This window comes from Phoca vitulina, unplaced genomic scaffold (genome assembly GCF_004348235.1).
Source record: "Phoca vitulina isolate PV1807 unplaced genomic scaffold, GSC_HSeal_1.0 scaffold3, whole genome shotgun sequence".
Taxonomy (NCBI): Eukaryota; Metazoa; Chordata; class Mammalia; order Carnivora; family Phocidae; genus Phoca; species Phoca vitulina.
Genome location: NW_022589706.1, coordinates 68,355,421 through 68,369,782, shown reverse-complemented (window position 1 = coordinate 68,369,782; position 14,362 = coordinate 68,355,421). Strand labels below are relative to the sequence as shown.

Sequence of the window (14,362 nt, the reverse complement as noted above, 5' to 3'; positions counted from 1 at the left end):
GAAAGAAAGAAAGAAAGAAAGAAAGAAAGAAAGAAAGAAAGAAAGAAAGAAAGAAAGAAAGAAAGAAAAAGAAAGAAAGAAAGAGAAGTAAAGAAAGAAATTACATAGCACAAAGAAATGTTAAAACGGTAACTTAGAATGTCAGAGTAAGAGATTATGGGACCTTAGAAAATATTTATTTTAAATGTTTCATTGTAAAAAGGGGATAGGAACACAGAAATTACATTATTTACTTAAGGTAAGTCATTCAGGTTATGAAAGACCTGGGGTTATAATCCCACTTTGTATATTTTAGTTTATTTTCTTTCTATTATATGGTATGGCTGCTTCTTTCAACTTTAAGATGTTAAATCCTTGACACTTTAGAACTTGGCTAATACCCCATATAAAAAGGGATTACAACTAAATTCAATTTAATAAAGTATAATGAACTACTAGTAAAAAGTATAACATAGCACTTTTCAGGGCATGTATTTAAAAATTTGCCACCATCCTAATTGTGAAGAAATCCCAAAAGTGCAACAAGAATTTTCAACCTTCTCGGTACAGATTAAAAACAAAGTCAAATAGTCAGAATGGCTAAAATTAACAAGTCAGGAAACGACAGATGTTGGCAGGGATGCGGAGAAAGGGGAACCCTCCTACACTCTTGGTGGGAATGCAAGCTGGTGCAGCCACTCTGGAAACAGTATGGAGGTTCCTCAAAAAGTTGAAAATAGAGCTACCATACTATCCAGCAATTGCACTACTGGGTATTTACCCCAAAGATACAAATGTAGGCATCCGAAGGGGTACGTACACCCCGATGTTTAGAGCAGCAATGTCCACAATAGCGAAACTATGGAAAGAGCCAAGATGTCCATCAACAGATGAATGGATAAAGAAGATGTGGTGTGTATACACACACACACACACACACACACACAATGGAGTATTATGCAGCCATCAAAAGGAATGAGATCTTGCCATTGCAATGACGTGGATGGAACTGGAGGGTATTATGCTGAGCGAAATAAGTCAATCAGAGAAAGGCATGTATCATATGACCTCACTGATATGAGGAATTCTTAATCTCAGGAAACAAACTAAGGGTTGCTGGAGTGGTGGGGGTGGGAGGGATGGGGTGGCTGGGTGATAGACATTGGGGAGGGTATGTGCTATGCTGAGCACTGTGAATTGTGTAAGACTGTTGAATCACAGACCTGTACCTCTGAAACAAATAATACATTACATGTTAAACAAACAAAAAAAAGAAGATAGCAGGAAGAGAAAAATGAAGGGGGGGAATCGGAGGGGGAGACGAACCATGAGAGACGATGGACTCTGAGAAACAAACTGAGGGTTCTAGAGGGGAGGGGGGTGGGCGGATGGGTTAGCCTGGTGATGGGCAAATACTGCATGGAGCACTGGGTGTTATATGCAAACAATGAATCATGGAACACTACAACAAAAACTAATGATGTAATGTATGGTGATTAACATAACATAATAAAAATAATTAAATTAATTAAAAAAACATTAAAGATTGATAGAAAATATCTATCTTCAAAAAATACCAGTCTTCAATGTCTGGTGAGAGACAGCACAAAATATAAGCAATTATATTTTTTGTCAAATAAGTACTACTAAACAGGTGTTCAAATATTATAGGAATGCATGGGAGAGTTCATTACTCTACAAATACCTTGATGTTTCCATCAATCATAGGGATTCTTTTTTTTTTAAGATTTTATTTATTTATCTGACAGAGAGAGACACAGAGAGAGAAAGAACACAAGCAGGGGGAGTGGGAGAGGGAGAAGCAGACTTCCCACTGAGCAGGGAGCCCGATGCGGGGCTCGATCCCAGGACCCTGGGATCATGACCTGAGCCGAAGGCAGACGCTTAACGACTGAGCCACCCAGGCGCCCCAATCATAGGGATTCTTTAATTCGAAGAGATTTGAGAATATTCATGAATGTTTATTATAGATACCTCTAAAAAACAGAGAAGGAAAATAGGCTCCTTCACATTTTACAACATGTTTTCTTAGAATTTTACTCCTAAAACTTCTCAGTGAAGTTTGCATTGCCAATGTTCGTTTTACAGACAACTACAGTTTAGAAATACAAACAGCCCTGTCCTGTCTCAGACATGGGAGTCAAGTTTCCAGACTCATAGTTCAGAGATCTTTCTTTTCAATCTGTAGGATAAAATTACAATGTATTTTACCTCAAACATAAATAAAAATTAATCAAATTATCCAGTATTTTTGAATACCTATTAATTCTTAATATTCTACAAATTACAGAAGATTTTAAAAATTCCATGTGACATCTTCAAAAATCGCTCTTATTCAAATATTTACTAAATTAATATTAACAGTGGCTATGCATTAATCCAACCTAACTTTATTTTCAGTTTGATAGTGTCAAACAACTCTGATGGTTGGCTTTACATTCTAAATCAGACAATGTATTTTACCTCAAACATAAATAGAAATTAATCAAATTATCCAGTATTTTTGAATACCTATTAATTCTTAATATTCTACAAATTACAGAAGATTTTAAAAAGGCAACATTTGTTGTAAAAGACACTCAAATATAACCATGAAAAAGTGTATCACTTCCTTTAAAAATAAGCAGATAATCACATGTTATGAGTAGGTAAATTTTAGGAAATCTTTAAAATCATAAATTCCATACAACATCATGTATTTTTATAGGCCCTCTGCCCTATTCTCACCCCCAACTTTTTCATACACGAGATATTAAATCAGTGCTTGTTACTGTTTTTCTTCTTTGCACCTGGAATTATTACACCAGAACACTGAACACTAAAAACAACCTTATGAAGCAGGTGCTAGTGTGCTTGTGTTTTCTGTGAGGGTACTTGACTTCAATATAATTAGTAACCTGCACCATGTTATCTGGCTACTAAGTAGAAATATGTTAGATTTCAAACCTTTTCATTTTTCTACTAGTCTATCTCCCCTGGAAGGGGAAAAATGGTAAATTAATATTGAATCATTTATAGTGTTATTAAGTAATTTATGCTATCATCTACACTACAGAATAAATTCAAATGAAGTATATTTCATTTATCTGAAAACAGAATTTTTCCATGGGTTAGCAGGTGCAGTTGGACGTTGCTTAAGAGCTACTTGCACAACAATGGTGATGCACTTGCAGTCTTTCCCCGTGATCTGATAAATTGCATTTACATTGCGCGATGAAGAGTACAATGGTATGGTACCGCACTGGTGAACTGAAACATCTCAGTCATCTTATCAGTCTGTCCCAATTTATCCGAATAATAGCAATTGTGTGTTCAGTGTATAAAGAAAGATTGTCAAACCAGATGTAAATGTTATAATACAATTTCTTGACTTGACAAATTGTCTGCACAAGCGACCAGATATTATGACTCACTAAGGAGCAATAAACAGCAGAAAAATGAAATAACACTCCGTCGAGGCGAGTGGTTTCTCTGGGGATTTTTATTTATTTATTTAGTATTAAAACCCACAGATTCTTGCCTAACACATGAAGTTTGAAAACAATTAACTTTCCTGGGTCTTTTTTTAAATTTATTTAATAAACCAGTGACTGACGCGAGCACATCTTCCAAAAGGTAAATAGATACTATGAAACACAGAAGGATCCACTCACAGGTGGTATCAATCAGTATAGCTTAATTCATCGAACACCTAGCCTGCCCCTCTTTCCTTCCCACCTTGGGCTTCTTCCCACATATTCAGGGTCTCACAGGCCAGAGAGAGAGAATGCCCCCACCACCCCTCAAAGCTCTGTCCACCTCTGCCAGTGATCAGCTGCTCCTCTTCAGCCTCGCAGGCCATGGGTATTACACCCTAAAGGGGAGGACTCAGGGCTACTGGAGCAAGGAATTCTGAGCATGGTGGGGGATGGAGGTACAGGCCCCTATTGAGTGGGAACCCTGGGCTCTTTGGAACTCGTGCCTTGCAGAAAGAGGCAGAGCCGGAGAAGGGACATAACTCAATTCTCTCAAGTGCAGAACCCAAGGCAAGTATCCTGACTGCCTCGATCAAAGAGCGGTAGTACTAAGGGACAGATCAAGGTTTTGTGAGGCGTGGAGTTTACAAAACCTGGAGGGGTCTATTTGGAAACTAATAAATAAGAAGAAGAAGGGGAAAAAAAAAAATCCCAGGATCCCTTCTAGGGCCTTGTGAAGGGCCCCAGTGCAGGTAAGCTTCCTCAGCTGCACAGCCAATGTCCTCCTGCCACCAAGTGAGAGGCGGAGAAGGGTACTCTGTAGGCCAGAAGAGTTTTAAGGAGATTTTGCTTGGTTCCAGGGCCTAGTGATAGACACACAAGTGGTCTCTTCAGGGTCACTCTCTGGCTGTTCCCTTACCAAGGATGGATGGGTGTCTTCTGCCTCTACTTCCTAGGTTTCCTGATGCTCCAGATAAGTCACAAAAACCTGAGCTCCCTGACCAACTCTGGGAGTTCAAGAAGGTGCTGCTTTCCCAGTGGGCCCGGCCATGTTCGACCTCTAGCTGATCTGGTCAGATATCAGATTCCAGTCCACAGTTGGCTTCAGTTTTCTCAGGCATAAATCAGCCAACTGTCCTTTGTGTCTCCAACTGCAGAGAACACATGCCAAACTCTCCGAACAATTCTTCTGAAGACCCTTCATTAGGCCTATGGGGGAGACTCACATTCAGGCAACAGCTCTCTCCCTCAGAAATCTCTTCACTTATCTCTTCTAATAGCTGTTTCTACCTGGAACTGGCCAAAATCACAAACTGGTGCCAATTCTTTTAGAAAACTGCATGGGAAGAGGGCTGTTTTATATTCATAGTGGTATCCTGATATTTATCATGCCTCAGTTACAGTTCTTTTTTCCAATTAAAAATTGTTTATTAAAAGTCACAACTTATTAAAAGACATCCCACAAACCGAAAGAATGATTTGCAATGCATATAGCAATTCAACTTTGGAAATCATACTATACAAGAACTTCTCTAAATAAAGACAAGAGAAATACAAATCCCCCAATAGAGAAATGGATAAAAGACAGGCAATTTATGGAACATGAAACACAAATGCCCAATAGACCCTTGCAAAGATGCTCAACTTTGCAAGGGTCAATGTAAATTGCAAGGGTCAATGTAAATAAGTCAAAAAGTCAGTGAAGAAATAAGTCAATGTAAATCAAAACCATGAGATGCCATTCACACTCATAAGCCTTGGAAGGCTTTATACTTTTGCCTATCTAAGTGGGCAAGGGTGTATATGACGGGGCCCCTAGAGGATGATTTAGCACTGTCTAAGTGAAAGATGTATATGCCTTACAACTCTGCCATACTACTTCCAGAGAAAGTTCATACCAACTCCAAGAGCCCATGAATGGTCATAGCAGGACTGCTTATAAAGCAAACATTGTAAGCCATTGTAAGCTAGAAAGATAGATAGATAGATAGATATGTGTGTGTATAACGTGTATATATATAAAAGATTGGATACATTTTGATATATTTATATCATAGAATATTATACACCAACAAAAATAACTAATCTAGCCCTGTAAGTTAAACATTATCAGCACACTGCTGAGTAGAGGCTTTGCCTTCTGGATCCCTAAGGCCTATGGTGGGGAGGAGGGAGATGGACTCTGAATGGTCCCAGCATGAGAACCAGGACCTCTGTAGGAATGATCCAGGGAGGTAGATTTGAGCTAAAAATGAAGAAGAGTATTGTAACAGGCCAGGGTGGCCACGACAAAAAAAGCTGCCCTCTAAGGGAATGAGCTACCTGTCATTGGAGGTGTGCAAGCAGGGGTTGGGCAATATCTTCATGGGCTGTGAACCAAGCATTGGATATGAGTAGTATAAGGGTGGGGCTGGATAAAGATGGTCATTATGATCCCCCTATACATACCCAGAGGTCCTGTAGTTTTGTGATTCAGTGAATTTGCAAAGTGTAGTCAAAAGAGAACAGAGCTGGGAGTGCCTGGGTGGCGCAGTCAGTTAAGCATCTGACTCTTGATTTTGGCTCAGGTCGTGATCCCAGGGTGGCGAAATCAAGCCCCATGAGGGGCTCTGCACTCATGGTAGAGTCTTAAGACTCTCTCTCCTTCTGATCCTCCCCCCTCCCAACTCTCTCTCTCAGATAAATAAATAAATCTTTAAAAAAGAGAGAGAACAAAGCTAAATGAATATTCAAATTGTGCCACATCCATCCCATGCCAACACTGCTCCCTAATGAAAGGGCATGACCATGGCACAGGCAACGATGGGAATGAATCTCAAAAACATGCTAAAAAACAGAGGCCTGACACAAAAGACCACAAACTATGTGATTCCATTTATACCATGCCTCAGTTTCTGATTATTTTTTTTTTTGAATCGGAGAGATTTAAGAAACCAAGATGGTAAATGAAAACTAGAGACCAAATGTAGGAGGGAAAATTATTACTAAGGAATCATACTATTTACATAAGGATGTAAGTGGCACTTCTTCATATTTATGTGCATTTTTAAGGAGAATCAGCGAAAAGGATTCAGAAAAGAATTTTGTGCAAAGCACATTTATATACATATGTTTCACATTTATATAGTGCTACTGATAGCACTCAACAGAAATTACAAGAATATCAAAACTCCTCCTTGACTAAACTATTACTAACTCAAAATAACATGGTAGGATCGTCACAATATTACATTACTTTATCATAATGACAACTGGCAGTACAGATATTTCTTCTTTATCCTTACTGTGAGTGCTTAATAATATGCTGTAAGTTTTAGTTTAATAACTTTACTGAATTTGCCTAGGTTCCAGGATAATTACTGGCTCAGTTCTCTTTTCACATTTCACCATCCCAATGCCAGCACTCTAGTCCAAGCTACTGTCAGCCCTCACTACGGGCCTCACAATAGACTCTCAACCTGTCCTTGATTAGTGTTGTGCTAGTAAATGGTTAGCCAGCTCTCTGGGGAAGGGAAAAGCCCTGACCTGTAGGCTTTGCCAATTACTAGGGTATAAATACACCTGCTGCAGCTGATTTCAACTTTCCAATGTGAGATCACCGAGTCTGGAGCAGGGAAAAAAAGAGTAACAAACTTGCCTCCCAAGCCAGCTCTATCACACCACTGTCCCCACCTGTCACCTGGGCTCTGCTTTAAAAGACATGTTTTTAGCTTGTTTTTATTCCCACCAGTCTTCTTTCAAGTTTTCCCTGCTCCCAGACATCAGAGAGTGTTTGAACAAGCTTTTCCCTCTGCTGATAAAGTCCTCCTTTGCTTTCTCACTTACTGAACTAATATCCTGCAGATCTTAGCTTGTGTCACCTCCTTAGGGAAGTTTTCCCTGACCTTCTTGGCTAAGTTAAAGCTCCTTACTATAAGCCCTCATTACATGATATACCTCTACATTACAGCCATTGTCACATCCACAATCTTGTATTTCTTGTTGTAATTAATCAATTAGCATGTCTCCCTGACTACACTCTAAAGTTTTCTTGAAAGACAGCACCTGCTTTTTACTTAAAAACCCCAGCCGGGAGCACAGTGTGAAGATCAAAGCAAATACTCAAGAATTACCTATATCTGATGGATTAAATTAATGAATAAATGTCTACCTGAAAGCATAAATAAATATATCCCCCTGAAATTTGTAAAAGAAAGTCGGGGATTAGTCAATACTCGGATTCTTTGATGCGTCTCTAGTACAACTACAGTTTGTGTAATAACTTTATAGATGACATTAGAGAGTACTTAATTTTTTCCAAATTTAACATATATACATTATTCATTCACATAAAACTAAATAAAAAGCTGATAGAACTTTAAATTTGTGTCAAGTACGCTCTAAGAATAAAATAGGTTTTAGCCATTCTTAAAAAATAAGACATTCTGTACTAAATGATAGCAACCGTAGCTCAAAGTAGCTCAAAGAACCTTCTTCACGTCAATGACATGAAGCATTATTACGAGGAGGCCTTGAAACTTTGAGTGAATGATAAGATGTTTACATAATGCCTCATTTTCACAAATTGAAACAATAAATCAAATATCTTAGGAAGTTTAGATTTCTCTATATAAAATAAAACAAAAACACGGAAGTGAACAAAAAATAATAGAATTATTTCTCTCTTCCTCTTACCTCTTTATTTCTAAATTTACAATGGCCATAAAATCCCTTCACTTCAGATATTGAGCCATAGTATGTACAAAGTACATGAATTTCAATAAACACATTTCTAATGAAAGCGCAAAATAAAATGCATAACCTATCATGGAAGCAGTACTCTTTTATTCTCTTGAGAGTTTGAATTTTATATACAGCTCATTAGGCAATCATTTGTACGTTAACTGTGATTTGAGAAATATATAGGTTTGAGTAACATGCTGAGTGGCTAGATATGTGGATACATCTTTAATATTACCATTTTATTTATAAAGCTTCACACTTAAAGCTTCGATCTCAACATTCTATGCTTATGATCAAATTATTTGAAAATTGTACAGACTCTTTTTGGATCATATAGATTTTTCTATTTTTCTAGCAAAGTTATTCTTTCCATGGTATTTAGCTACCTACCAGACTAAACTAAAAAACAAAATCCACACCTTTATTTTCCAAATTAAGATGAACTTTAGATATATCAATAAGAGAAAAAATCTGATTCTTTCCAACCACAGAGCTCAGAATGCAGCTTTCCTTCCTAAAAGATTAGATATTTTCTCCCTATCACTTGCTCTGCTGACAAATTTATACTTATCCCTAATAGAAATTCCTAATTCTTATTTTTTCCTTGATTAATGTGACTAAAAACTGATAAATACATAACAATTTTTAAAATAGAAATATTTCGGTCATAAAATGTTTCTTATATTCTAAAGTGACATATCAATACAATGGTGTAATTATGACCAATATTTTGGCTTTATTTTCATATGTTTATACTGATAAATCAATAAGCCTGACCTAACTTTAGACAATCATATGTCTAACCAAAATCTCTATCTTACATTGATAAATAGCATCTGCTGCTTTTATACCGAGTTTTATCTTTTCAGGTATGTTTTACCTCTTCACCTGGATTATAACATCCTCAAAAACACATTGTCATCTATTTTATGTCTCCTGTACAATCTTATGTATTTTGAAGCCCATATACTGAGATTATCACAGTTCTTCCTAGCAAGAGATTTGCTGAGTTCTGAATTACATGACTCTACTGAGTCCCATGTTTCAAAGATGCAATGGTTTATGAATTTATCATATGAAGCCTGTATAATTAGAGGGGAAAATTTACTTAAAGAAATAATTCCATCCTGAATTTAAAGAAAATACTAGGTATCTAAAGACAATGTCTCAACTTACAACATTCTAGTATTTCAGTATTATACTGGTGGATTATTATATTTCCTAATGGGAAATCTAAAAACACAAAACTAATACCATACAAACCTTTGGTAACTTCACTTATAAAAATATGATATGGTTATTTCCCGAATATATTTGTTGTAAAAAAGTATAAACTTTTTTTTATGTTCAGTTAGCCAGCATATAGTACATCATTAGTTTTTGATGTAGTGTTCAATGATTCATTAGTTATGTATAACACCCAGTGCTCATCACAACACGTACCCTCCTTAATTCCCATCACCCTGTTACCCCCTCTCTCCCTCAGGGTCCATAGTCTCTCATGGTTCATATCCCTCTCTGATTTCTCCCCCTTCAGATTTCCCTCCTTTCCCCTGTACTCCTCCGTGCTATTGCTTATGTTCCACGTATGAGTGAAACCATATGATAATTGTCTTTCTCTGCTTGACTTACTTCACTTAGCATAAACCCCTCCAATTCCATCCATGTCAGTGCAAATGGTGGGTATTCATCCTTTCTGATGGCTGAGTAATATTCCATTGTATATATGGACCACATCTTCTTTATCCATTCGTCTGTTGAAGGGCATCTCGGCTCCTTCCACAGTTTATAAACTTTTTTTGATGTTATGTTAATCACCATACATTACACCATTAGTTTTTGATGTAGTGTTCCATGATTCATTGTATAAACTTTTTTTATATTATTTCCTTTCTATTGTGTTTCAGGCATTTCACTATAAGGTAGATAAAGTAACTTCCACATTGAAAAGAAACAAAGTGTGGTCAAGGTCAAAAAAGTTTCAAAAACAAACCTGCCCAAGGCCTGAATTCCTAACCACCAAGTTATACCACCTCTCAATAGCACAGCTAGATCAGATAATATGAAATAAAGTGAAAAACATTTGAAACAAGAAATAAAGATATGCATAATTATACTTTAATGTGATATTTCAATGTCAATGGTTTGAATATAATAAAGAACTCTGACTTTTAAAACTAATGCTGATAATATTACTACCTATGTTGACCACCTGTTGTTTTGACTTCTTAGCATCTACTCCTCCCTTCTTTTATCAACATCAGCCATATTCAAGTACGGAATCACTCTTCCCCTTCTCACTTTCACTCTGCTCCACAGTTTGTCCTATAACCTGCTCTAGTCAATCATATCATCGAATACTCCCAGACACAGCAATTGCTTCACCATAGTCATGTCAAATAAGCTAAGCTAGCCAAAAGCAGTGACATTCAGATCTCAGTTTTTGTTTTGTTTTGATTTTGATTAAATCCACTGGATTTATTGAAAAGGTAAAAATCTGTCCCAGTAGCTGCAGAAGGTAGTAACATCACCTTTAGAGGACTCTCCTTGAAAATGAAAACTACAGAGACGAAAGCAGAGCAAAGACAGGCAGATGGAAAGAATGAGCCTCCATGACACCATTTGAATACTAGACCCAGCCATACTTAAGGAAATTTCTATCTCTATACTTTTTAATTATATGAACCAATAAGAACCACTACCCTTGGTTTTTCTGAAACCAATTTACATTGCGGCTTCTCTCATTAGCAAATGAAAGTTTTGAATTAATCACTATGCCTCTGTATTTATATTGTGTTCTTGCAATATATTCACATCTATCAATTAATTCTCAAAATAGCAGTGTGAGAAATGAAGAGCATATGTAATCTCCATTTGATACAATGGCCACTATTTGAATAGCTTCATTAAGATCACAGTTAATGTTAGAAAAAATTTAAAAATATTAGATGTATTTGCCTTCCTGGTCAGCTGAAATGGTAAGAATATAATAGAGACATTAACCAAGTAATCAATAAGTAATTGAATGTGAAATGTGAAAGAGAAAACATATTGAGATTTTAAGAAAAGAAAAACAATGGTAGCTTTACATAAATACAGAAGTCAGAAAGAATCAATGTTTAAGGGGGCTACAGGAGTCATTAATTTGGTTTTAGGCATACCTAGCATAAGATTCTGGTAGGATATCTAGTTAGACAAGTCAGGTCAGCAACTTTAAATATTAGACTTGCATTCAGAAAAGCCTTCAGAAGAAGAATATATATCTGTAAGTCATTGGGAATGTTGATAGTTGAAGTTATGGAAGACACAACATAACTAATACTTCTGTGGATTTTTAGATTTCAGGTCCTTTACTAATATCACTTCACTTAATACAATGACTGTAAAAGGATGGTGATATCACTCCAATTAACAGATGAAGAAAGGAAAGCACAGAGAGCTTAAGTAAAGGGTCCCCAATTCCCATATATCAGAATTAGGATTTTAACCAAGGTCTCTCTGACTCAGAAAAACAAAAACAACAAAACTTCCATGAATGAATGAATGAATGAATGATGTTAAGGGAGAATGTTTAATAAGAAAGTAGATTCATAGAATTCAGAGAATACAGAGGAGTATCAGAGTATATGTAGGGTAACAGAAAAAAAAAAAAAAAAAAAAAAGGCCAGTGAGTTAATAGTCTGCTTTAATATACATCTCAGAATAAAGAAGAATGAGTATTTATGAACTACGGACTGAAAAAAGGTATTTTGTGCAAGCAAATAACACTGTTCCCAGTTTTAAGCAGAATCACTAAAAGATAATTAAAAGAATTTAAGATCCTATTTATAAATATATAGATAACTTATGTAAGCTCATACACGTATTGTAGAAAATGCATTTGAGTTTTCTAATATAATTCAATTGGCATATATGAGATGTAATTTTCCTCCTATTAGACAAAAAAATTGGAACCTAAAAATTAGACTATATTAAGAGCAGCTAAATTGTTTTCACTTTTAAACTGTATTAAAACTGAATTACAATCATTACTTTCTGAATTGGTTAGTATCTCTTTTCTCTATAATGAGAATATTAATACTTTACTATCTTCATGCTATCAAATATATACATTGCTCCACTTGAATTCAACATTATTGAATATAACATTAAGGGATTTTCTAATTGATTTCACAAAGAGTATCAGGCACTATCATGTTCCAGGAAACTCTGTCCTCGGGAGCTTATCCAGTAGAATTACATCGGAAACAAACAAGTATGATACAGTGTAAACCAATGGGGAAAAATAGAAGGTCCTTCAAGGTAACTACCACCCGGCTCAGATGGTGGTCAGCCACCAATCACTGGCAACACCATACATCACTTAGTCTCCAACCTGAGACCTTAAAGTGGGAATGGCACTAGTTCACCGGAAAATATCAGTAAACTTTCCCTTTGCATTTATATAATGCACACCTAGAAATATCCTAATTCATTTGATATTTCAGGTTCATGTAGTTTACATTTGTTACCATTAATTTCCTTGTAAGAAAAAAATCTATTATTTATTCAATATAAGATCAAATCTAAATTTAAGTGAAACGATCTGTTTAAATAGCAAAAATACAGAAATATTAAATACTGTAAAGTCTTAATTTAGAGTAATTTATTTAAAATAGTTACAAATAAAAAAGTTACAAATAGCAACTTTCATTCCTTATAAAATGCAAGCCAACTTTAAGCTAAGAAGTTTATATTAAAAACTGATCCCATTTTAGACAACTAAAGCCTATGACTATAAAATAAGCCATCCAAGAACAGTGCACCCATAATCACAGTGTTAAAGAAATAAAGTGCTGCATGTCCCTAAGGTAAGGTAACAGAATGAAACTTGAATGGTATATAGTTCAAACACATGAAGGTAGAAGATGCAGAAGTTATTCGTTGAGATAGTAAAGGACAGATTGATATTTAAAATACTGTACAAAATTACTTCTGTCCTTTCAATATACTAGTATTCACACATTCATTATAAATCATAATTTCTGAGCAATCTAATTCTGATCAGTTATCTAATTAGTTTTACAGAGTTCTGAAAAATCAAAAAAATAACTTACTGTTTGGAAGGTTCAGGAAATTTTAGTTCTTCTCTTTTCTTCATTTCTATCGTTGGTAGAACCACAGCAGCACATGAGACTACGGAGTGGTAAGAATCCTCCCGGCAAACTGCTTTATTAAAAAAATTAATTGTAAATGTCAAAATTATTTATTGACTATTCTCACTTTCCATTTTTCCCTTCCTTTATTTTCAAACAAAAGAGATAATTTAACTAAAACACTAATTATCATTAAATTACCCTTAATTATCATTTTCCACTCTGTCTTTCCACTTGCTTGCTGAATGACCCTAGGCAATTTTTCTTTTTTTAAGTCACACAGTGGAAAAGGTGTTGCCAATACTTTATAGCCCTTCATTTAAAAAAGCTCTGCACTGAAGAATAAGAAGTGCATAAATGATATATAGCTAAATGAATCTTTGTAAAATGAACACACCTGTTTAATCAGCATTATGATCAATAAACATTACCAGCACCCTAAAATTCTCTGTGGTACCCCTTCCCAATCACTGTTGTAGCCTCCAAACTTAATCATTATTATTACTTAAACAACCATAGATTGGGTTGGTCTATTTCTGACCTTGGTATAAAGGAAATCATGCTCTTATGTGTGTGCACTATTTTATATGTGGCTTATTTCATTCAACACACATTTGTAAGATGCATTCATGTGCCACAGCACTTTGTCCATTCTCAGAGCTGTGTCGCAGTCCACTGAAGGAACAGACCACAACACATTTATACATGTTATTGGTGATGCAGTCCATTGAAGGAACAGACCACAACACGTTTATACATGTTACTGGTGATGCAGTCCATTGAAGGAACAGACCACAACACGTTTATACATGTTACTGGTGATGCAGTCCATTGCAGGAACAGACCACAACACGTTTATACATGTTACTGGTGATGCAGTCCATTGCAGGAACAGATCACAACACGTTTATACATGTTACTGGTGATGCAGTCCATTGAAGGAACAGACCACAACACGTTTATACATGTTACTGGTGATGCAGTCCATTGAAGGAACAGACCACAACACGTTTATACATGTTATTGGTGATGGACACTTAGACTGCTCTA

General features: G+C 35.9%; 1 protein-coding gene across 7 annotated transcripts in view; it reads right to left on the bottom strand.

The window, feature by feature from the left end:
* CCSER1 (coiled-coil serine rich protein 1) overlaps positions 1-14,362 on the bottom strand; it is a 1,349,277-nt gene that overhangs the window by 1,038,231 nt on the left and 296,684 nt on the right. For 6 of the 7 annotated variants that reach the window (XM_032400829.1, XM_032400826.1, XM_032400828.1 and 3 more), the window contains one exon: positions 13,274-13,385. In XM_032400829.1, coding sequence (XP_032256720.1) covers positions 13,274-13,385 — 112 coding nt within the window. The remainder of the gene's footprint in view (positions 1-13,273; positions 13,386-14,362) is intronic. The other variant, XM_032400831.1, reaches the window with a different exon arrangement.